Source organism: Pseudophryne corroboree, chromosome 10 (genome assembly GCF_028390025.1).
Source record: "Pseudophryne corroboree isolate aPseCor3 chromosome 10, aPseCor3.hap2, whole genome shotgun sequence".
NCBI classification, from domain to species: domain Eukaryota; kingdom Metazoa; phylum Chordata; class Amphibia; order Anura; family Myobatrachidae; genus Pseudophryne; species Pseudophryne corroboree.
In genome coordinates this window covers 355,280,705-355,307,402 of record NC_086453.1, presented here as the reverse complement: position 1 = coordinate 355,307,402, position 26,698 = coordinate 355,280,705, and the positions used below count along the sequence as shown (strand labels likewise).

The following is a 26,698-nucleotide window of genomic DNA, read 5'->3' as shown; positions in this document are numbered from 1 at the left end:
GGGGCTAATTTGCGCATGCGTATGCACCGCAATGCGCAAGCACGTCGTACAGGTACAATGAGCATCGTGGTTTTGCACAGGGTCTAGCGACACTTTCAGTTGCACAGGCGGTCGCAAGGAGATTGATAGGATATGGGAGTTTCTGGCTGTCAACTGACCGTTTTCTTGGGAGTGTTTGGAAAAATGCAGGTGTGGCCGGGCATTTCCTGATGTCATTACCGAGTCATTCGTCTCAGCAATCATCACACAGAATGAGTAACTACAGGGCTGGTCTAGGTCTGCACAATATGTGTTTGCAGCCGCACTGCTGCACAGGCGTTTGCACTCCTGCTATGCTAAAATACACTCCCCAGTAGGCGGCGACTATGCATTTGCACGGCTGCTAAAAATAGCTAGCGAGCGATCAAATCGGAATGAGGGACAATGTCTCCAGTTTATTTCAGCAGCCACCATTTGCCTGTAGTCCACAGAGCAGGGTTCCTTATACAGCCAGCCACGGGAAAATGTCCCATGTACTGGAGACATTGGATGTTCATGTAGCTCTAGTCACTTTCTGTGCTTTCCAGGGACTGTTTTATCTCTGCAGCCTGTGATACCAGATGCTGTGGAACTACAGGTCCCATCATTCCCAGTAATTCCACCTCAGGCACTGTTTAGTTCATATAAACAATACACAGAGCTGTATTTGAGGCATGACAGTATGCTGGGCTCTGTAGTCCTACCAGTTGTTTCTCAAGTCTGCATAAAGAGTAATAGCGGTAGATTTGGTCTTGCTGATACTTGCAGTGAAAATAAATAAGAGATACAGTATGGCAGCCTATGTATCACCGTTTCCACAGTTCTTAATGCAATTATTAATATCAAGATAATTTAACCATAGGGTTTTCTTTTTAATCAGGAATTTGTTTTTATTATTAAGTTAAAAAAAAAGGAAGAATTGCAAGAAAAGGAACAACTGCAGCTGGGTACAGAAGAAAAATAGGAGTCAGACAGCCAGTGAAAGACGCAATAAGGGTGGTAATTGTGTAATTGCTGAGAGAAGCCGAAGGGGGCCGAGGGCTGTCTGGGAATAAACGTCTATGGCTCAGGGGCTCTACTTGCAGTGCAGGGCTCATCAATAGGGGGGTCAGAAGGCTACGCTTTCCACTGGTTGACTAGGGGCTGCTAAGGGAGAAAAGGGAACACCTTCCCAGAAATTGGTTATATTGTAAAAGGGGAGACTCCCAGCGCTCACTTTGCAACCATATAATGACCGCTATACATTTCTATAATTGGTATCAAATTCTATTTGTTTAATATAGGATACAGATGTCTAAAAATTATTCATAAGATATCTCTTGTATTTAAAAAAATATATATCAAATTATCTAATACCATTATACATCACTTACATGAACATATAAGAACATAAAACACAATTTAAAACACAATAGTCCAGTCCTGTGTGCTGCTTGGATGACTCTTTTAGGTGTGATACTCTACACCACTAGAGTAGTCAATAGTCCAGACATGGACCGATAGATTGGATGATTTTGTGTAAAGAATAGGAGGAAGAGTGGGGGGGAGGGGCCCTACCTATTTTGTCAATCCCGGGCCCCACAATTTCTGATGGCAGCCCTGCCTGGCACTATAAAACTGTGTCCTACTCGCTGGACCCTAAAGGGAATCAGTGAACAGAACTCTAGGTGAATGTGACTTTTAAACTCCTCTCCTGCTTCTGACTTACTGTTAGCTCTGGGAAAACTGGAAAACCCAGACTTCTGTTTTTTTTACTTCCAGCTGTGCAATCCAGAAAGCCTGGAGTTATGAATCTCCACTGCAAGTGCAGAATGTGCTGATTGCTGCTGGAAAGCTGGGATACAGGGGCCTGGAGGAGTTGCAAAAGGGCTATGATGAGAGACTGTGGAAGTACCCCTCAGGAGCCACACAAACATTTGCCTCCCATGTGCACTCTCATGACATGAGTTTACACATTGCTGTGTGCTCTTTGCACTGTTATAATAGAACATGAATAATAATAATTACTAGTGTTGTGTAAAGTATGTAGCAGGTAGATTAACACTGTCAATATGGATGTAAAAAGGGGAGTTTAAATCTCCACGTGTCATGCCACGTTTCCTACACAATCATCTAGCTTATAACTAGAAATCCTCCTATGGAACAGCTATTACAAATGTGCTACTGTGTATCCATTTATGTATATGTGAAACACGAACATTTGTGTTGCGCAGTTCCCTGATTATATGAGAGTTAAGTGGGCCACCATAAGGATCTGAGCATGATCCATTTGTAATATAGTTAGTTATACTAAGAACACTAGTGAACTCATATCAAAATCCTAATGTGAAAGAATATGTTATAAAGAGGTACCAAATGTATACCCATGTCATTCAATATAAAATAATCCTGTGATTCACATAGCAGTATGCAGTAGAAATTACTGTTATCTGGATATAGGAGGAAGAAACAAGCCTGTTTTGTATATAATAAATTGTAAGGAGTATAGCCATGCATGGTGGCATAGTAACATAGTAACATAGTATCTAAGGTTGAAAAAAGACAACTGTCCATCAAGTTCAACCTATTTGTGGTTTCCTATGCACTATTATTTTATAAAAAAAATTTGACTGAAGTTGATGACTGCCGTTACGATTTACCCCTCTTTTTTATAATAACCATAGTGCGTGACTATGCCCCGTAACTCTGGATATCCTTATCCATAATTCCTGGATAAAATGTTTATGAATAACTGGGTATAACGTTTATGAACAGTAGAAATTATCCCCATACAGGAATCAGCAGCTATAGTAATAACTGGAATTATTCAGTATTGAATAATCAGGAATAAATCCAGTACACAGCAGGAATACAACCAATATTGCAGTGTTTCCAGAAATATTTCTATTATGCCACATGAAAGAAACAAATGTAACATTTAGAACCACAGAAGGAAGAATGAGTAAATATTGAGCAGTACTGCTACATTTGTAATCTTTACTAGATACTACTGCTGGAAACAACTAAGTAGTTATTTTACAGCAAAACAATAAATCTGAAACATCACAGAAAAAATATGACACAGAATAAAGACAGTGCACAAGCATTTTCTTTTAAATCACATTTTATTGACAGCACCAAAAAAAAAATTCCTTTATTTTTTTACGTTATCCTATTTCTATCAAATTGTATATTTCACTTTGCATGACCCCTACATGGAAAGGGGAGATATAATACATCATATGTGACACCATTAAAGAGATACACATCACATATGGGTATTGAATTTCCTTGAGATACTATACAGCAGGGATGGGGAACCTTCGGCCCTCCAGCTGCTGTTGAACTACACATCCCAGCATGCCTTGCAACAGTTTTAGCATGGCCAAATAGCAAAACTGTAGCAAGGCATGCTGGGATGTGTAGTTCAACAACAGCTGGAGGACCGAAGGTTCCCCATCCCTGCTATACAGTCTATTAATAAAAGATTAAAATTATTATTAAAAAGTAAAACTATTTTTCTTGTGGAAGGGAAGGAGTGCTGCTGTTATCAAGGTGATTCCCTTTTTCTCTCTTCAAAGTCTTCATATGTATATTGAATCAGCAAGCAGCACCACTTACACGTGTTTCATATTAAAACACTCATTCTGTTAATACAATATATCACGTGCAAAATATTCCCTATAAATTATTAATTATGTAATATTCTGGTGCGGGAGCTTCTCGAACTCTAACCATGATGTTACACATGTCAGCACAGTGGAAGCACCGAGACCCTCTGTGATAGAGCCAGATAGTGGTAGCTGCACCTGATTAGACATGAGCAGTGACTAGCACTGGGTAAAAGGAGGAGACTGTGCACAGTATTTTGCTCAATGAATTCAGTGGCACCCCCCAGATGTCAGCGCCCTTAGACAGCTGCCTAAAGCTGCCTAATGGTAGAGCCAGCCTTGTATTTCCTGAAGCTTTAACTATACTTTGCTTTATCTAGTAAGTCACTGTATGCTCCTCAAAACAGGGGGAGTAATGGCTGTGTTTGAGGCTAGGACAAATATGCTTTACAGACTGCTCTAGGTGCTGGTGCTGTGTCCTCCACACTGCCAGTGTCCTCCATTAACCATGTCTCTGCCCCACCTCCTTCCTGCTCTCTGTCGGTCTCTGGAGAATGGATGATTTTGCTTCCAACTTTTGTAGAAGTCTATGCCCGATCCCCTGCATCTCAATAACAAGCAGCACTGCCTCCTGCTCAGAAGTTTGCATTCACTGACAGATGAGCCAGCTGGTCCATCTCTGTCCTCCTCCACACTCCTCTTGCGGCTTAATCCCAGTGTTCACCCACTCACTACCCGGGTTAAGTAGTCACAATGCGCCCTGAGGTGGTACTCAGCCTAAACAGCTCTCTCCTATAAAATGGTACCCTCAGGAGACAGTCTGTAACTGCCCTGTCTACCTCAGCTGGCTGCAACTGGTTCTAGTAGCTTCCATGTCATGTGACCTGCTGCTGGCTCACAGTAATCTATATCAGCTGTATATGGGTGTCACACATATATATATATATATATATATATATATATATTAGGGATTAAAGGGCTCGGTTCCCGAGGAACGGAACCACCCCAAACTTTGTGTTCTGAGCCAGGATCCGAGTCTGGTTTGGGACTTCCTGCCTTACTTGGATCCCAAAGCGATGCCTAATGTCATCATCCTGCAGTCGGATACTCATGGGCTTTGGATTCTATATAAGTCACCGGTGATTGCGCCATCTTCACTACGGCATTGGAGAGTGTACTGGACGGATGTTTCCGTCTCCAGTACTGTGTCTGGCGTGGCATGGGGCAGGTGCACTGCTGCATCTAAAAGGGGTGCTTCTGTATCTGAAAGGGGTGTTCTGTCTGCTGTAAATGAAAGGGGTGCTCTCTCTCTGCTGTATCTGAAAAAGGGGTGCTCTCTGTGTCTGCTGTATCTTAAAAAGGGGTGCTCTCTCTGCTGTATCTGAAATGGGTGTTCTGTCTGTCTGCTGTATCTGAAAATGGAGTGCTCTCTGTGTCTGCTGTATCTGAAAAAGGGGTGCTCTCTGTGTCTGCTGTATCTGAAAAAGGGGTGCTCTCTGTGTCTGCTGTATCTGAAAAAGGGGTGCTCTCTGTGTCTGCTGTATCTGAAAAAGAGGTGCTCTCTGTGTCTGCTGTATCTGAAAAAGGGGTTCTCTCTGTGTCTGCTGTATCTGAAAAGTGGTGCTCTCTCTCTCTGCTGTATATGAAAAAGGAAAGAGTAGAGTTTAGAGAAAATCCCTGCGCTCTAGGGGCAGCTATAGTTAGTGTGGACAAGAGTATATCACCAAATACACTCCAAAGGGTTAGACATACAAATAGGATTTTGGTACACACTTTCAGTAGCGCTCCGTATAACAACAATACCGTAAATGAGATAAATTATAAGTTCTCGTGTGATTCTAGAGGGTTTTTTTCATAAAGTCTTCTACTGATGAGGTATTTTCCAGCCGTCTTCGTCAGTTCAGATCATGGGAGGGAAAAAAAAGGAAATAAGAAAGAAAAATCTCAGTCCCTATATCCTACACGGTTAGATATGAATATATCAAGGAGTGAATCCTCAATCTTCCTCCATATGGGTGGTGTTTGTTTCTTACAGTTCTTATGGGGTCACCCTTGTGATAAACAGTCAATTGTGTGCTCACAATGTTCTTACACACAGCATAGGAGAAAATTCTTGTAAAGGTTTCTTTTCCCATCACTATTAACCATACAGAGACTAGGGAAATGCTCACATGTATGCTTACATCAGGTAGAGTGTGGATAAACACATCAAGGTATCTTTTATCGATCCTCCCTGGTTCCTTCAGATAATTCCTTGTGATTTCCCAAGTGGGGCCACAGAAAGTAAAGCAGAAGGAAGTGGTTAGTTGGAGAATATCTCAAATAGGTATTCACCTGTTGAGGGTACCCTTATTTGTCAAGGAAATGGTGCAAAGGAATATATATATGGGACCACCTGTTCAGTGAAGTTAGATAGAGAGACAGCTTACTTGGAGGCTTACATGTAAACAGATATGAAATCACACATAAAGGTATCTTTTTTTCCAAGAGTTCAAATCTCACATTTGAAAATCTGAAATGCTCACTTTATCTGCTTACATCAGCAGGAGTGGTTCAAGTTCATAAAGGTTTCTTTTCCCAGTATCAGGAAATAACACAATAAAATGTGAAAGACCTCTGGGTTAGATGCCAGATGGAATCACTAACCAAAGGGGAGAAAAAAACTTTTTTTCTCCCCTTTGGTTAGTGATTCCATCTGGCATCTAACCCAGAGGTCTTTCACATTTTATTGTGTTATTTGTACTTTTATATTTGGAATAAATGCAAAGAACTGTTTTTATCACGAGGATTTCATAACATTTTTTTGGTACCGTCTGAACCCATCTGATACTGGGAAAAGAAACCTTTATGAGCTTGAACCACTCCTGCTGATGTAAGCAGATAAAGTAAGCATTTCAGATTATCAAATGTGAGATTTGAACTCTTGGAAACAAGATACCTTTATGTGTGATTTCATATATGTTTACATGTAAGCCTCCATGTAAGCTATCTCTTCTATCTAACTTCACTGAACAGGTGGTCCCATATATATATTCCTTTGCACCATTTCCTTGACAAATAAGGGTACCCTCAACAGGTGAATAACTATTTGAGATATTCTCTAACTAACCACTTCCTTCTGCTTTACTTTCTGTGGCCCCACTTGGGAAATCACGAGGAATTATCTGAAGGAACCAGGGAGGATCAATAAAAGATACCTTGATGTGTTTATCCACACTCTACCTGATGTAAGCATACATGTGAGCATTTCCCTAGTCTCTGTACGGTTAATAGTGACGGGAAAAGAAACCTTTACAAGAATTTTCTCCTATGCTCCGTGTAAGAACATTGTGAGCACACAATTGACTGTTTATCACAAGGGTGACCCCATAAGAACTTTAAGAAACAAACACCACCCATATGGAGGAAGATTGAGGATTCACTCCTTGATATATTCATATCAAACCGTGTAGGATATAGGGACTGAGATTTTTCTTTCTTATTTCCTTTTTTTTTCCCTCCCATGATCTGAACTGACGGAGACGGCTGGAAAATACCTCATCAGTAGAAGACTTTATGAAAAAAACCCTCTAGAATCACACGAGAATTTATAATTTATCTCATTTACGGTATTGTTGTTATACGGAGCGCTACTGAAAGTGTGTACCAAAATCCTGTTTGTATATGAAAAAGGGGTGATGTCTCTGCCTGCTGTGACAGAAAGGGGTGATCTGTCCATCCATCCATCCATCCAGGGTCTCTTCCCCAGTGTAATATTAAAATAATAATTCACCTTTCCTCCCTGTGTGCTGGTCTCTCAATAATGTATTTAGAAAAAGGTCCAAAACATCTCCATTCGTAAAAAAATGAACATTCATTCCACAGCAAAAGGTGGTCATATACAGTCAATCATATACACAAGTCAATCATATACACAAGCAAGATAAAAACAAGTGAAAAAAGATAAAGTGAAAAAGTTACAAAAGTATCACCCCAAAAAACCTGTGCAGGTGAGAACCTGGCAACAAACACTGCTTCCTCTCACCCGGTCTGAGTGGTGCAAGAATGTCTTCCAGAGATGACAAAAAGGATTCAGGTCCACAAAAGCATCAGGCTTCCCTCCTCCACCAGTGCGTTTCTGAAAATGGTCCTTCCTCATGGTGTCACCCTGAGGAAGGACCATTGTCATAAACGTGTTGGTGGAGGAAGAAAGCCTGATGGTGTCAACTGTTGTCAACTTCTGCATGATAGATCGACGTCCAGGGGTTTTTCAAGGTACTCGGAAACCCCCCCTGTGTGCGCATGTGAGGGGGGCACACCAACTGCCAGTGAGTCCCGAACAGCCATGTCTGGCAGTGTTTGGGGTGGCAGTTGGCATGGCTCCCCTATTTGAATTGTGGACTGCACTGCAACTGCCTCTGCTGAGGAGATCATTATCTCCATGTCCAGAAAACATAAATATCACATTTTCCAGCTTCTATGAGATATTTATGTTTTAATAAATAGCATCTAAATCTGTATACAAAGTGCTACAAAGCAGCGGCAACCGTTTGTTTCATGCTACGTACTGTTTGTGCTTCATATAGAGACACAGGGGGTAATTCAGAGTTGTTAACAGTTGGGCAAACCATGTGCACTGCAGGTGGCAAAGATACAACATTTGCAGAGAGCGTTAGATCTGGGTGGGTTATTCTGTTTCTGTACAAATCTAACTCTCTCTGCACATGTTATATCTGCCTCCCCTGCAGTGCACATGGTTTTGCCAAACTGCTAACAAATTTGCTGCTGCGATCAACTCTGAATTACTCCCACAGTTACACACAGATATACACAGGGCAGTTGAGAGCCTGGCTGGGCCCAGGTACTTTTCAGAGGCCATGGTGGCCTAATCACAGGAGGCATGGCCCTGCTTCCTTTGAAAAAAATATAGAAAAACATTACTTTAAGCATCTCCCTGGCCACAGTGCAGACCAACACACAGGATCGTATGCTGGACTGAGGAGAAGAGCTGCAGCTGTTGTTGCCATGTAAGGGAGGAGGGCAGATGGCAACTTGGTCCCCTGCTGGGCCCCTCTGACAGGCCTGAGCCCAGGTAAATAATACCTGCTTCCCCCTCTCGTCACCTCTGGATATCAAAGTGTTGCATATTAAGTTTTGTAAATGCTAAATGCTGGGTAAAGTATGTACTAAATAAAAGCTCATGAATGACCTTATTCTACGTTCGACCCTACAGCATCTGTGATTGCATCATTTGCTGGTCTAGTTTGTGCCACTTTTTGCAAATTGCACTACAAACCCTTCTCTGGTGTACATCCTTAAATGTGCAAGGACTGAGAAGCCAAATAGTGATTTCTAGAGATAAGCAGGTCCAATTCTCCAGGAACCAGACAGACCAAATCTTTGCAATCTGAGCTGAGATCCAAAGGGGTAATTCAGAGTTGATCACAGCAGCAAATTTGTTAGCAGTTGGGCAAAACCATGTGCACTGCAGGGGGGGGGGGGGGGGCAGATATAACATGTGCAGAGAGAGTTAGATTTGGGTGGGTTATCTTCTTTCTGTGCAGGGTAAATACTGGCTGCTTTATTTTTACACTGCAATTTAGATTTCAGTTTGAACACACACCACCCAAATCTAACTCTCTCTGTACATGTTATATCTGCCACACCTGCAGTGCACATGGTTTTGCCCAACTGCTAACAAATTTGCTGCTGCGATCAACTCTGAATCACCCCACAAGAATGGCTCTGGGTTTACCATCTGACTCGTATTCAAAAATGAGGCAAAACGCCACCCTCTTGATGTCAGTTTCTCACAGTTTTTGGATTCTATAAAGGTTTTCGGTGATCGTGCCATCTTCATTCCTGCGGTGGAGCTTGTATTGAATGGACGTGTCAATGCAGTGTCCATTAAGTGGTGCAGTATTGTCCATCCAGGGATGCTACTGGAAATCTCTTCATCCATAAAGGGGTGATAGTCATCCGTGGGTGCTTTCTCTGTCCATAAAGGGGTCCTGTGTCCTCAAGGGCTACTCTCCATCCATAAAGTGGTGCTGTGTCCTCCAGGGGTGCTCTGTCAATGTAGGGGTGCTCTGTCAATCTATAGGTGCTCTGTATCTGTTTAATCGAAATTAAAAGTCAATATCTAGATTAAAAATAATATTTTTTTTGAGGTGTACTATACTATTATTTTTCTGTGACACTGCCGGTCAGGCCACATATTGTGTGACACTGTAGGTGAAAGTGAACTGCAGTGTTACATTATTATTTCTGACTCATACACGTATTGTGTGACACTGTAGGTGAACGTAAACTGGAGTGTTAGATTATTATTTCTGACCCGTACATTTATTGTACACTATAGGTGGTACATGCTTTGTAAATAATTGTGGCATTTGCTGTACCCCACTTCGTTCATGTTTGTTGATAGATATGGAGGATCAACAATTAGGAGGAGAGCAGGAAGCTGAGCCTGACCTTTTCAATACTGTATTCAAGAGGAGGCTCATTCCACCATTTGTGCGCCCTCTTAAATATGAGAATGAGCAGCACAAGTCAACATGCTGAAATAGAAATTTAGAATGCTTCTATGGAAGTGCAGCAGGATGAGGAGGATATTTATGTACTGTAGCTGGGCTAATAAGGATGTTGATATGGATGTTGTTTGTGTAAATCAGGCATGAATGGAAACAGTTGTTGCCCATTATATGAAAAAGCCCATTGACAAATGCCTGGGAAAAATCTACCTCTTCTGTGTGGAATTATTTCTACGCAAATCCAGACAACAAGTGTAAAGCCATCTGTAGCCATTAAAAGACATTTTAAGTAGAGGTATAGACCTTAACCATCTAGGAACCTCCCCCCTGTTCAGCACATTCATCAAACATTATTTTTAAAATTCAGAAACATTGGCTAAAAACAAAACTACAATCAGTCCAGTGTCACCAAGCTCCCTTTTCTCCAAGTGCCTGAAATATCTAGCACCAACACCTACATCATCAATAACCTCAATCTCATAAGCACGTTTGACTCCGCTTCTATCCGGGGTTCCTCAGAAGGATCCTTGAGTGCTACACCTATTGCTGCTGCTAGTGAATCTTCATCCCAGAAAGGTACCAGGAAGACTACTCGTAGCAGTTTATCAAACAGTTGACTGTTAAACAATCCATTGCAAGGGGAAGCAGATATAACAGCAGTCACCCAGTTGCACAGTGAATTACTGTTGTAATAACTGCTAGGCTGGTATTAGATGTGTGTCAAGTTTCTGTCATTAGTGCAGTGGATATAACATAGTTAATTGAGGTCCTATGTCCCTGATACCAAATCTTATCTAGATTCCACTTTACTAGAAAAGAAATTCCTAGTATGTATAAGGATATTAACACAAACTTAATAAGTGTCCTCCAAAATGCCATTGTACCCACTGTCCACTTAACAACAGATATGTGGACAAGCAGAACAGGGCTAACTAAAGATTACATGACTGGGACAGCCCACTGTGTAGGTTTTTTGTCTTCAGGGGCACCAAAAGAAGCAGCATTTAATGGCAATTACAGGCATCTGTAATGATGTATTCCAGCTGGGACAAATTAATATTTTATGAAGAAGATGATGTATACACTGATGGGGATGAGGAATCGGATGATGATGATGATGATGATGATGATGATGATGATGACCTCATCTTGCCTATGTAGACATATGTAGAGATCATTGCCAGCAATGTTCAGTGCCCATTGGCTACTTGTTTTGTGGTGGCCCAAACAAACCAATCATTTCAGTCACAAGTGGCAGTCCCTGTCACTTAAATTATTGGATTGTTAAACTGTGCATGTACTGTTTAGAGGGCCCAAGGACAATTCCAGCTTACACCTCTATTCTTTGCATTATGCACTGTGTGGAACATTGATGACTGTCTTCTTGTATAGAATACAAACATTTTTATAGCTTATAAAACTGCCACCCGTGTATATATTGTACACTGGAAGGCAAGGCTTCAGATCACACATTGATAAGGGCACAATTAGAGGTAAGTCCTGGATAAATTTATATAATGTGATAGTATTAGGAATGTTAGGGACTCATGTGATGAAGTCACCTGGTGGCGGTACATGGGACAGCATATTTGAACAAATGTTTGCTATGAACTTCAGTTATACTCCATGCTAATTGTGAGGGTTTATTTTTACTATCAGTGTTCTTAGTGCTAAGAGTGTGCATCTGCATCTCTCTTTCTACAGCATAGTATTAGAAGCCTCAGCATAAGGTGGTCAAAATTGACTGGAAATGCATGGAAATGAATGATGCTGAAGTTAGTAATACCGTAGAAACAAAAACATGCCCCAAATTCTGTGATTTTAGCTGTTTTTATGAATTTTTTACAAAAATACAGATCCAAACCAAAACAAGCAACGGTAGTTTTGGCAAAACCAAATACAGATCCAAAATACGAGGGAGATACAGATCCAACACCAAAACCAAAACACAGGGTCGGTGCACATTTCTAGTGATTCCATTTATCATAAGCACTGTGGACATCATTGATTTCGAGTGTGCATGTCTTCTAAGAGTTTACATTAGGGCACATTATGGGCACTTCTGAGGACTGTAAATGTCTGTGTGTATAGGCAGGAAAGATGACCCCAGTTACTGAAAATGCTGCTCAAATAAGTACTTACATTACGTTTAGCATCTTGATAGATGGAATGCCGGCTAGCACTAGCCACAACCATGGAGTGTTAGTCTTATCGAAGGGTTAGGAAGGGGGAGGTGTAAAAATACTTACCCCCTCCAACATTAGGGTCTTCAATGCCAGGATGTCGATATCGGTCATGTGACCGCAGCCACCCTGATGAGCAGTATTTAATAACTTACCCCCTCATACATTACACTGAAGGAGCAGCAGGTGTGTGGTGAGGCAGTTGCTTACCTGTAACATGACATTGCAGAATGAAGTATAGAGTAGATGCTACATATTATTTTACACTCTGTAATCTCTGTGATCTTTCCCTGCAGGTCACATTAAGGGAGACCTTTTGATTGACATCAGTATTGGATCCATCATTCATCATCTCTATACAGCCAGTGGATATTTCAAAGAGATCCTTGTGCTGAAGTGCTCTGAGCAATGTATTATGGAGCTGAACAAATGGATTAACACACGTACCGGAGCATTTGATTGGTCTCACATAATGACATATATTAAATGCCTAGAAGGAAATGGGTAATATATCTTCCAAATCATCTAAACCCAGTGTCAGTACTCAGTAAACTATTCCAAATGCGCTACACACCAAAAATATCATATGGGGTTCTTACTGGGCACCATTTAGCATGGGCTGAAAAAAATATCAGTTTCACAGCACATGCATGGTCTGTTGGTACACATAATTCAGAAGACTTAGCTAAATTTACTAAACCCTCTACTGTTTAAATCTTTAACATTAAATAAACAACTTGCCCAAATCCCTGGGTTTCAATTTCATTCATCACTTAAATACATATGGATTCTTATTCTCTTCTTTCCTGAAGTAGAGTCATAGGTAGAAATAATATAAACCCTTAGTGAAGTACATGATCTTTCTCCTCGTAGAGTATAGACATGAAATAATCAGAAGGAGCCGTGTAGCACATAACCAACCGGGCATGAGTGTGGCTGCAACATGGGAAACCATTCTGTTGGCTGATCCTTATTGACCTCTTGTGGTCAATGAATAAACATATTAAATCAGATCAATGAAGGGGCTGACATCTACTGTTACAGGTGGGATATAGCAATTTGCATTAGTGGGAACCAGTATACTGTATGAGGAAAGGATATAATATGCACAGATCTTAAGTAAAATGTTTCCCTATTTATTTTTGTACCCAATAATATTAGAAATATTTTGCGGCTGGTGTGCTAAAGAATGTCTAATGGATATAGCGACTAAAAAAATCTCAGGGGTCATCTGGCTCCATGTTATAAGAAGATCCTACAAGTGCCTCTACATGTGCAGTAATTCTCTGTTACAGTCCCTAAGCCTTAAGAGCCACAAGAGATTCCACTGTACATGCATAATGAGTCCTCCCATGGCCTGAGTCAGTAATGCATCACATGGATGGGTCTCAGGCATAACTTGTGGCTTCACAGTACTGGAAAAGCATTTCACTTCCATCCCGGACCCACATCTTCTGACCTCAGCATACTGCAGGAACCTTCTTCATCCTTGTAGCATTCCAACTGTCAGTCTTGGCAATACTGAAGCCTACTGTATATAGAAGCCTCTCAGCTAGGGCACTGTTATCATAATACACAATTTATTGAGACACACTTTGTTGTGATCTATTGCATATGCTGAGATATGGCTGTCCTATGTTCTGCTACAAATCATCAAGCACTAAAGACACTTATAGGTGTTATGATTCTGTTGGTGCATGTATTTCTTCGGTTCAGAATGCACCTGGGGTCAGCTGACTAACTATTCAGTATGCACCTGGGGTTAGCTGACATTAACAATCTATCAGTGTATTTCCTGTGTTTTCTTTTCCTAAAGCTAGGTACACACTGTACACTTATCTGCCAGATAATCTGCCGGATCTAGCTGGTTGGAATGAAAATCTGGTAATAATTGAGAGCAAATGACAATCGACCATTTGCTACCAAACACTGGAAAATGAAGACAACCAGTCGTTCATATAAATTGGTCAAACACAAATTGAACCAACTTGGATGAACAGCTGTTTTTGTCTGTTTTCCAGGGTTTGGGAGCAAATGATCAACTGTTATTTGGTCTCATCCATTACTAGATTTTCATTTCAACCAGCTAGATGTCAGATTATCTGCCATATAATTGTATAGTGTGTACCTAGCTTTAGGCTCTCTGTGTACATGCAGCTCTGCAGGTGCACAGGGGGGGGTCATTCCGAGTTGTTCGCTCTGTATTTTTTCTCGCAATGGAGCGATTAGTCGCTAATGCGCATGCGCAATGTCCGCAGTGCGACTGCGCCAAGTAAATTTGCTATGCAGTTTGGTATTTTACTCACGGCATTACGAGGTTTTTTCTTCGTTCTGGTGATCGGAGTGTGATTGACAGGAAGTGGGTGTTTCTGGGCGGAAACTTGCCGTTTTATGGGAGTGTGTGAAAAAACGCTACCGTTTCTGGGAAAAACGCGGGAGTGGCTGGAGAAACGGAGGAGTGTCTGGGCGAACGCTGGGTGTGTTTGTGACGTCAAACCAGGAACGACAAGCACTGAACTGATCGCAGTGGCAGAGTAAGTCTCGAGCTACTCAGAAACTGCACAGAGAAGTATTTTCGCAATATTGCGAATCTTTCGTTTGCAATTTTGATAAGCTAAGATTCACTCCCAGTAGGCGGCGGCTTAGCGTGTGCAAAGCTGCTAAAAGCAGCTTGCGAGCGAACAACTCGGAATGACCCCCAGGGTTTGTAATTAGCGTTAACACTCCCAGCCTGGCTTTTTTCATTGGTTAGTGTGGCTGTTATAAAACAGCCAGCTGAGTTCTCGCACGCTGGTTATTTTATAATTATTTTGTGCCAGAACTACCTGGATTGCCTGGCTCTCTGAGTCCATGCTCTAGTTCATACTGAAAGTCTGGATTGCCAGTCAATGCCCTCCTGCTACTCCTGTCCCTGCCTGATCATGTTTCCAGGACTACTTTAGTTAAGTATTGCAAACTTTACCTGTACTTTGTGGATTTTTCAATTAATCCCTTTATACTGAGAACACTATTTATTTATTTACTGTGGACTTAAACTATGCTCTATGGATTCTCAAGTTATTAACCTCTGCAATCTCTCATTTGATTTTTGTGTTTTATGTGGTTTTGCTATGTTATGAAGGATTACTACTTGGAAATAGATTCTGCAGTTAATAAAGTCATCACAAACGTCATCATTCCTGTGGATGGTCATTCTTCATAGCAGGAGATATTGGCCCTCATTCTGAGTTGATCGCTCACTAGCTACTTTTAGCAGCCATGCAAATGCATAGTCGCCGCCGACGGGGGAGTGTATTTTTGCTTTGCAAGTGTGCAAATGGCTTTGCAGCCGAGCTCTGCAAAAACATTTTGTGCAGTTTCTGAGTAGGTCTGGACTTACTCAGCCCTTGCGATCACTTAAGTCTTTTTGGTGCCGGAATTGATTTCAGACACCCGCCCTGCAAACGCTTGGACACACCTGCGTTTTTCCAAACACTCCCAGAAAACGCTCCTGAGGAAGCTGGATTATACCAGTGAAACGCGTTGAGCTTGTTTCATATGATTGGACTTCACTCTCCTAATTGGCCTGCACAGCCTCACTCATTCTCTGGCAAATTTTGGACTTCTCTCCCATCACTGGACCTTTAAACAAATAGGTCGGATCCACTCCTACAGCTACAAATGGACTCATTCCTATGCTGATGTCTAACAACGTGGGGATCTGGTAACTATCCACTTAACACAGTGAATGCACAAGGGGAGGTTGCCCTAACCTTCAGGAATGAAAATCTTTCATGCAGGAGAATGTGAAATCCACCAAGTCTTATTCTGAGAAAGACATTTCAAGTTTTATCGCCACCTTGTGGTAACAGGAATTCCTTTTTCTTTTAGATCTGTCTATATATGATTTATAAATAAATTGTTACTTTTTATACAGAACAAACCATCCCTTTAATTACTAATTATTATTAATTATTATCAATTATTTGTGCAGCCTGCGCAGGTATTTACCTCTATTTTACTCCCAGAAAACGGTCAGCTGCTGCCCACAAATGCCCTCTTCCTGCCAATCTCCTTGCGATCAGCTGTGTGAGTGGATTCTTCATTAAATCCATCGCTCAGCAACATTCCGCTTTGTACCTGTACGATGCGTATGCGCATTGCGGTGCATGAGCAGTAGAGACCTGATCGTTGCACTGCGAAAAACGTCAGCAAGCAATAAACTCGGAATTACCACCATTGTCTTTACTTTCGTGCTGCATCCATATTCTAATTCAGATCTGGGCACTAATTCCCCAGCTGTAGTCACCTGTGTCTTTAGTTCTGTGACACATTATTGAACTCTTATTACGTCTTTGGTACAGCTACACATTCATAGCCTGCATATCATAATTCTGATTGTTCCCAGCTGTTCTAGAACCGGGACACTCAGTATCCAGTGATTATTCTGTAAACTACTCCCTTGCTAGATTGTCTTACCTGCAATAATTGCTCCACCATTTAACCCTGTCTTACAATTCACCTGCCAACCATTATGTCAGGTGAATCCTAACAATAGGTCGGAATGTAGTTCCGCCTGAGTTTGGTGGCAGTGTGGGATGCTGGCCAATCTCTGATATTTATTTAAAGGGGCAATCACTTACAAGGCACAAACCATAAGGGGCTGGTGCTTCCATTAGGCAGATTTAGGCAGCTACCTAAGGGCATGGGAGCTGAGGCTGCCTGTGAAAAAAACAATGGATGTCTATGACATCATTATTATGCAATCTTCTGGTGATGGCCAGTCTGCAGCTGGACCATCTATAATTTATACCTGCGGCAGACTTCTCTGGCCATCAGTGCAATCAGCCTGGTACAGCAGAAAGGCAGCGTGGGCACACCGCTCCCTTCCCTGTGTTCCACATCCCTCTGACACAGAGAATTATGCAAACCACAAGATGTACAAGAGTGAGGAGCTGAATGATCAGCAGCAGCCAGGCAGCAAAGGGAACTTTTAATGGTTCCTTGGTGTGTGATTGAGGTTAATGGGTGCTGTGAGAAGGGGGTTATTGGTTGCTGAGAGCAAACATACTTTTAGGTGCTTATGGGTTTGGAGGTTAATGGGTGCTCCAGGTAGGAAAACAAGAGCTGGGGGTGAATTTAAAAAAGAAATTGTGAAATTATGGTGATAATGTAAATCTTTGCCTACAGTAGGGTAACTATAAACCTCGCACTTGCCCAGCCAACATGCCAATCATAATAGTACATTCAACTAAATGTTCCCACTACTCTAAAAGTGCCACAAATGCTCTGAGATCCACATATGGTCCTTCTATTGTATGAGGATAAGCAATGAAGAATCTGATGCTCTGATCATCTTCAGTCTTATTCTCTGCTTTATAATTGATTATAGCTGGGTTTTAAGCAGAGAATAAGTTTGTGCAAAGGAGTAAATCTGGAAAAGCTGAGTGTACCAGGTAGAGGTATCCAATGACCATCTGTTCCCAACTACTGCCATATAAATGTACCTGGAAGATTAAAGGGGTGCGTCAGTGAAAGTATATAATAGTGCCCAATTTCTATCATGTTCAAGTACGCCTTAAAGAAAACAAACAATGCCTCCCTAAATTTTACTTTCCCACCATTGAATCTCCTATTTATTTATTAAGTTAATTATATAGCGCAGCATATCAGCATATTCTGTTGCGCTTTACATTAAGAACAACAGTAATAGAACAAAACTGGGTAGTAACCAACAGACACAGATGTAGGAAGGCCCTGCTTGCAAGCTTACAATCTATAGGGAAAAAGGCATTGATACACAAGGATAGATGCTACCTATTGCATAATGGTCAACCAGATTGCTAACTTCTAAATGGGTTGTATAATATGATCACCCAGCAATGGTGGTCATTCCGAGTTGTTCGCTCAGTAATTTTCTTCGCATCGCAGCGATTTTCCGCTAACTGCGCATGCGCAATGTTCGCACTGCGACTGCGCCAAGTAAATTTGCTATGCAGTTAGGTATTTTACTCACGGCATTACAAGGTTTTTTCTTCGTTCTGGTGATCGTAATGTGATTGACAGGAAGTGGGTGTTTCTGGGCGGAAACAGGCTGTTTTATGGGAGTGTTTGAAAAAATGCTACCGTTTCTGGGAAAAACGCGGGAGTGGCTGGAGAAACGGGGGAGTGCCTGGGCGAACGCTGGGTGTGTTTGTGACTTCAAACCAGGAACGACAAGCACTGAACTGATCGCACTGGAAGAGTAAGTCTCGAGCTACTCAGAAATTGCACAGAGAAGTCTTTTCGCAATATTGCGAATCTTTCGTTCGCAATTTTGATAAGCTGAGATTTACTCCCAGTAGGTGGCGGCTTAGCGTGTGCAAAGCTGCTAAAAGCAGCTTGCGAGCGAACAACTCGGAATGAGGGCCAATGTTGGCAAAGGGTCAGGAAGGTCTGAGAGTAAAGAAAGACAAGATATGTGAGGTTATGTGTACTGTACAGAGAGGATGTAATTAGATAGGGAAGCATTGAAGATTATGTGGGTGTGGAATTTGATAGGCTTGTCTGGAGAGGTGAGTTTTCAGGGAACATTTTAAGGTTTGGAGACTAGAGGTGAGTCTTATTGTGCGTGGGAGAGCATTCCACAGAGTGGGTGAAGCCCGGGTAAAGTCTTGTAATTTTGAGTGGGAACAAGTAATACGTGTGGATGAGAAACACAGATCTTTTGTTTGTAGATTGGAGAGATCGGGTAGGGAGATATTTTGAGATGAGTGAAGTGATGTATGTTGGTGCAGTTTGGTTAATAGCATTGAATGTAAGTAAAAGTATATTATGTTTTATACGGTAGAATACCGGTAACCAATGGAGGGACTGACAGAGCGGATCTGCAGACAATGAACATCTAGCGAGGAAGATTAGCCTCGCAGCTGCATTGAAAATGGATTGTAGTGGTGAGATTCTATGTTTGGGAAGTCCAGTCAGGAGACTATTACATTAGTCAATGCGGGAGATAATGAAAGCATGGATGATAGTTTTTGGTTTTTGCTGTGTCTTGTGTAAGGTATGGTCGTATTGTGTGTGTGTGTTTGTGTGTATGTGTGTGTGTGTGTATATATATATATATATATATATATACTTATATAAACACATACATACAATCTTAGATGTATGTAACATGATTTTGAGACAGATTGAAGGTGGGGAACAAAGCACAGTTCAGAGTCAAGAATGACACCTGGGCAGCAAGCTTGTGGGGTAGGGATTATTGCTGAGTTATCAAGAGTGATAGAGATATCAGGTTGGGAACTACTACTGGCTGGTGGAAAATCATTACTTCTGTGTTGGAAATATTACGTTTGAGGTGGCGAGATGTCATCCAAGATGAAATTGCAGAAAGGCATTCAGTGACACGGCCCAATACAGATGGTGACAAATCTGGGGAGGAGAGGTAGATTTGAGTATAATCTGCATACATACTATGTCTTAAAACTATCTGGGATATTCAATTACCGCTGATGTAGCTTTGGGTGATATTTTCCCATGTTTCATTGGTATTTTTTCATCCAGAAAAAAAATCCTTTTCATCCAAAAACATGCAGGTTCAGTGAAACCTGTGTGTTTTCAGGAGAAACAGCCCCATTTTTGAGTGAAAACGTGGCTGTTTTGGGGGATTTTGCTCCGCCTGCTGGAGGCAGATGAAACAAATCCCTGTAAAGCTGTGGCATGTACCGGCTTATCAGGGATAATTTAATAGCCCCCTGGCAATATTTTAAACCCGACAGTAAGTGCGGGTAATTAAATATCCCTGTATATCTTATTTCTCATGTGGTGGCATGGCTTGTCCGAGGTCCAAATTAACCTTATTGTGTTTGTATATTTTAGTGACCTATGTCAGGACAAAGACATAACGTTGAAGACAACAATAACAAAGACAGTGAAATGTGACTTTGACAAAGAGAATCTGACAGACCCGGAGGTGCTCCCACCAGCAGACTGTGTCATCAGTGTAGTGCTGTTAGAATTAATCAGCAAAGACCAAGATGATTATATAAGGAATTTTAGGAACTTTACGAAGCTACTGAAGCCTGAAGGACATCTGCTAATAATTGGAGTTTTAAATGCATCTTTTGTCACTATTGGGCCGGACAGAGTACATATTTTGAAATATAATGAGAACTTTGTAAGAAAAGTTCTTGCTGATGAGGGGTTCATTATGGACGACTGTGCAGTCCAGAAAAGAACATCAGTGAGTGACCTTACTGACTTTGAGTCAGCTATATTTATCATGGCTCACAGACAGTAACAAGGGCCTGGTTCTGAGTCTCATGTTGTGCAGTTGAGCATTTTTTGTTTTTACTGTGCATGCATCTAAATTGCAGCACACATGCATCCTGATTGTGTTTGTACAGGGTTGTAGTAGCAATTTTAGACACATGGTGGTATCAGGGCCAGATTAACAATGGGGCAGATGGAGCTCCAGCTCCAGGACTCCATAGAAAAATAGGCCCTTCATCATGGTGGCCTGACCATCACCAGTCACCAGCTGGTCATAAATTATTAGTATTACATTTTATTTCTATTTCCCACACAAAATGATGTTATTTTTCATTTTTAACATATCTAGGGAGACATTGGGAATGATAGTATAGGGGGTGTACATGTCTACATGGCACTAGCCATACTCAAAAAGCACTGGCCACACCCACACAGCACAGGAAACACCCCCTCTGATTCTCATAATATGCCATTGAACATTTTCAGCCCCATGCTCATGAGGCTCTTAATCCAGCCCTTGAAGTCAGCGTCTCAGTCCGGGCACAGTCACACACACACTTGTACACTGGGAGAAGGGCTTTTACCAGCATTAGCATATAGTCGCAGATGCAACTACGGTAAAAGAAGTGGCTGCAGTGTGTGACTCAGATCAGCCCCTAACTCTCAGAAGCAAATAGAACATAAATATACCAGATATTCCTTTCAGTTTGCAAATGATAAACCTTTATTAATAATCAGATAAATTACCATAAATTTGTATTGAGCTGACCATATTGATGCTCAAACCTGATCAACACATAAAGTAATTGGTAACTTTTTGCAGTTTACTGTTTGATTAAAGAGCCTGTGATTCATGTGTGATCTGTGAGTGTTTCTGTCACCCACCAGGGATCATTGTGGTCATCCGCTCTGCAGACTCGTAGTTACTACAATAACCCACATATCATTTTATTATCCCATGATATCTGACACAGAGATGAGTAATTGATGAGGATTCATTTCACAGAGAACAAGAGACTGTTTGTGTATTACTGTAATGTAACCTTGTAACATTTTTGAGTTAAATATTTTACCAAATAACAACTTTGATCCATCTACAGTAAGTTACTTCCCAATTCTTCCAGTCAACATACATTTACAGCAAGACCCCACGTCTTTCTAATAGGTCCCACCCTACTAAGCAGCTGAAAAATCAGTTCCAAATCATCTACATACTGTACTCTGTGTTACTGATGGTGAGAGGGAATATCTAGGGATGGTGCAGTAAGCGAACTCAGGTTACACAGGGACAAGTAACCACCCTTTATTCCAAGTCAGTAGACAAAATCTGTGATAATCCGGCTGAGCGAGGTCATCTGGTCGCACCTTCTGGGGAAAGAGAAGAACCTATGTTATTCACTGATATAACTTACAAGTGACACCAGGAATTTGCATCCAGCATTGCGTATTCCACATATAATAGAAATCAGACTTTGCCTTAAATTTTTTATTCAACATAATATTTTGAATAACCAATGAAAATGGCATATATAACAATGATTGGACACTTACAGTAACATTAAATTTTGTTGTACAATCTTTAGATGCAATCACTGCAATCAGGCAATTTCTACAGCTCTTTATAAAACTTCAGCACTTGTCAGCAGGTAGTTTGGCCACTCTTCCTTAGCAAACTGCTCTAGCAGTCTCAGGTGTGATGGGTGCCTTCTTCAGCCTTAATGTTTCATCTCTTTCCATAGACGATGGAAAGCATTCCGGTCAGGGCTCATAAAGGCCAATTCAGAACAGTCCAATGTTCTTTTCTTATCCATTCTTGGGTGCTTTTAGCTGTGTGTTTTGGGTCTTTTTCCTGTTGGAGGACTCATAACCTCTGAATGACACTGGGATGTTTAATTCCAAGATGCTTTCATAGTCTTGATATTTCATTGTACTCTGCACAGAATCAAGCAGCCCCAAACCCCAACCAAGCTTCATCCATATTTCACTGTAGCTATGGTGTTCTATTCATTTACAGCTTCGTTTTTCATCTGTGAACACTGAGCCAATGTAACATGTCATAAAACTCCAGTTTTGACTAATCAGTGAATAGAACATTTTCCTAGAAGCATTGTGTTAGTTTTTATTTTTGTAAAATACAGTTTGGATTAATTTTTTTATTCTTTTCAAAAGAGGAGCCCTCCTCTGTCTTTTTGAGTGACCTTCCATGGAGCCACTGTCACGTCTGTTGTGTGATCAGAAGCTAATCTACCTTCACCATGGAGAACAGGTTATATCTGTTTTGAAGTTTTCCTTGGCTATTATTTTACCATTTTCACTATCCTTCTGTTTAATCTGGGGTTTATTTCCTCTTGCAGCTAGTTCTATAGATGTTGACAACAATCCAATGGTCTTTAAACTACATAAAAACATTTACAACTGCAGTCCTAGGAACATCAACCTGCTTGGAAAAAGTTGTATAGCCTTTACCTGTAACATGCTTGTTTATGGCTTTTCTTTCTGTTTTCTTCCTTTGTTTTCTCTGGTTCTTGATCAGTGTGGTGCACATGAGGATACCAAATAGCAGTGATTTCTCTTTTTCCATTTAAATAGGATGAATGACTGAGTAACAGATTGAAGATATGTGTTATGTTAATTCAACAAAGCAATTAGTTTGAAATATCACTATAATCCAAATGTTTATTATCTAGAAATGTTAGGAGCAGTCATTCCAGTTTACCCCTCGGTTTTTGCCTGGCAACCGGAATGCTATGTCAGCTTGGCTGCAGTCACTTCCAAGTCTGTGCGTTACATGCAGTCATTGTCCTAAGCAGCTGTCTGTTAGAACGTGCAGCCACACAGCTGCACTAATTTTGTTATGAGAAAGCTGGGCTGGATAGAAGTTCCTGATTAGTGCCTGCTCCGGTTATCAAGCTTCCAGCACAGGACTCACTTGCCGGTGATAGTTTCATGTTGCAATTTGTTCTGTAGTCTACGCTTTCTGGCCCTGCTCTCTGTCCTGGAAACCAGGTCCTTGCTTGTGTGGGAACGACAGACTATTTCTTAAGAACTTAGAAAAATCCAAATGAAAAATGCTAACAGTCAGACATTTTTCATTTAAAATATCCATGTAATATAAAAACATGAAAAATACAATATTGAAACACCTCCTGGTGTCGAAATGTACATCAAAGATTCAATTTTACATTCACAGCATGAATTTATAATAATGAATGTGAGTCATTCTTTCATATAGAGACAACTGTTAGGCTGGTATTCTAGCTGCAATGAATACCAAGTAGATCTTTTGATCTAATAGCAGATGATGGGAGTGATGTATATACACTGGTTTTAATACTGCAACATAAAGGCTGTCAATTGTATTTGTTTTTTTAGTACCACCATATATATTAACTGATTTTTATACTGCAGCAGAACAAATGCTCTCATTAAACCCTGTATTATAACATCAGTATATACTGTATCAAGCTGATTTTACTATTGCAGCAGCAGAAAATCTATTATGCAAATTAACATTCAGTGAGTTAATGTATTAATGGTTTGATGAGATGGGATCTGATCAGATCTGCACCAAAGTTCAGATCACACCATCATGGGATGGTGAACCTGAACTCCATGGAGAAGAGGAATGTAGAGCTTTCTGTTCCTTCATAAACCAGTCACCATACAAAAGTATGTTGAAGAGAATCAGGCATGGAGCAGGGGTGTCGCTTGAGAATTCAGAAACTTCTCTACAGTAACCCACTCTGTGAATAGCCCAAACCAGAGAAAAGCCCTGTTTTCCACAAAACAGTGCCTTTGTCTGTTTTATGAATAGATCCCTTAACCAGCCAATGAGAACGGGGGAGGAGAGAAGAACTGCAGGTGGAGCAACTATGGTGGCAAAATTGATGCATTATCTGGTCCTGCAGCAGGTGCTTCTGATTCACACTATAAGATCTGGATCGTTGCACAGATGCTGATGCAAACACTGGTTGGTGAATTCATTAATAAATGACTCGTAGCACAGCTTAGTTGTGTGGTGAGTCATTCACTCTCCGGCCATAGGTAGAAGCTTGTGCTGTGCTGTGTGAGTGCAATGATTAAAATGCTGGTGGCCAGGACCTCTCAGCTGTCAGGGCCTGGGACACTCTCAATGTGGTGAGTCATATCACTCTCCGGCCAGTGATAGAAGCTTACACTGTGCGAGTGCAATGATTAAAATGCTGGTGGCCAGGACCTCTCAGCTGTCAGGGCCTGGGACACTCTCAATGTGGTGAGTCATATCACTCTCCGGCCAGTGATAGAAGCTTGCACTGTGCGAGTGCAATGATTAAAATGCTGGTGGTCAGGCCCACTCAGCTGTCAGGGCCTTGGACTCTAGTACTGGCAGTCACTGCTACTCCCCCACAGCATATGCGCTGTGTGTCAGGATCCACTAGCCCACTGCTAGTTGCAGCCCTGATTGCCTCTGACTAATAACCTTTGTGGCTATGATGGTAGAATCCATGGAATTTATTACTTAAAATGGCTGCATCATCTCTGTATTATGTTCATTGTTTCTTTATTTTCTACAAATGTGAAGCATCTTCAGCTCTTTTGGAGAAAAGTGCTATATATTTTAGTTGACAGGTGAGCGTTTAACCATTGAGCATATTTAAAGTTTGACTCTGATGTGAGAGTAGTTATCAGGTTTTCAATAATGTGTAGGTCTTGCAGTAAAATGGGGTCCCTTGATTTATCATGAACCAAATCAAAATTATTTATAAAATACAACAAATTGAAGCCATTGTACACGCTGAGCACTAGACAGTGGTAGTAATACTGATATGTCCCTTAATTTTTGTATGAAGTGCCTCTTGGTTCAGATCCAATGATAGGTGTCCAATATAATGATGCCCAGAACACACCTCAGAATTCCCATAAAACCACGTTGCCCATAGCAACCAATCAGATTCTGTCTATAATTTTCTAGGACGCAATAGAGAAATGTTAGACAGAATTTGATTGGTTGCTGTGGGCAACATCACCACTTTTCATTTTTAGAACCTCTGGTAAATTTACCCCAAGGAACAATGTGTGGCGCTGCATGACACAACCCCTAGTCACAACCCCGCTGTTGCTGGTCACATCCCCTTTGACGGTACACAATAGGCACTTCATAAATTTCAGCTTCAGGCCCATGTGGTCCTTAATCTGGCACTGCGAACAGACTCCCTATGCACAGTATCAGACACGTCCACGCTAGTTTAAATATGAAAGTGAAAAATCAATATTATAACTTATTTTATTTTAGTAGATGATCACACTGTCACCTGCATTCCCATGACAGCTCCTGAGGCTGATAAACCATCATATGATAACACTGATATCCTGGTTACTGATGAATATAAATAACTGGGTCCTGGAGAGTATACTGTACACAGATTTCCTGGGCCAATCACGCACTAAATAAAAGGGAAGACATGAGAGTCAGCCAGTCTGTGAAACAGTAATACAACATGGATTCCAGCACAGATAAATTCTATCCTGTCGATGGCTTTGATTCTAGTGCACAGGGCTCGGTGTGGCATCCTGGCTGTCGGGGATGTTGACTGTCACATGACCAACAGTGGAATCCTGACTTTGAAGATCCTGACATTGGAGGGGTAAGTATTTTTATCATCCTCCATCCCCTACCCTAACCATAACCCTCTGGTGTTGGTGGCTAGGGCTAACCCTTATTGGTGGTGTTGATTAGAGCTATCCCTTGGGGGTGGAAGCTAAGGCTAACCAACCCCCAGTGACTATCCCTAACCCCCAGGCCCATACCCTAAAGACAAACCCTGATACTTACCTTCAGGATGTCATTTGTCAGTGTTTCTGTGCCAGTCTCCTCAGTGGTGTTGGGATTCCGAAGTTGGTCACATGACCAGTGACATCACAAGGGTGTGTGACCTGCACATGGGTGTCACTTACCGAGGGGTGGCACCAAAATGCCAGCTCCTGCTCAGTGACAGGAGGCAGGTGCTCCACTGTAACATCATGTGCTCAGCTCCTGTCACTGTATAGGAGCCAGCACTGCAGCCACAGCAGGCAACCCACATCTCTCGAACCACCGGAGTGACGAACACAGGGTCGGTATGCAAAGCTCCTCCCCTCCTGCAAAGCCCCACAAGTCCCACCCCCTTTTTATGGGGCTGCA

The 26,698-nt window shown here is 41.5% G+C and overlaps 1 protein-coding gene across 1 annotated transcript in view; it reads left to right on the top strand.

The window, feature by feature from the left end:
* The window catches only part of LOC134965640 (indolethylamine N-methyltransferase-like), a 38,959-nt gene extending 17,353 nt beyond the window's left edge, over positions 1–21,606 (top strand). The window contains exons 2-3 of the mRNA XM_063941975.1: positions 12,600–12,807; positions 20,146–21,606. Coding sequence (XP_063798045.1) covers positions 12,600–12,807; positions 20,146–20,566 — 629 coding nt within the window. The 3' untranslated portion in view covers positions 20,567–21,606. The remainder of the gene's footprint in view (positions 1–12,599; positions 12,808–20,145) is intronic.
* Positions 21,607–26,698: the final 5,092 nt, after the last annotated feature.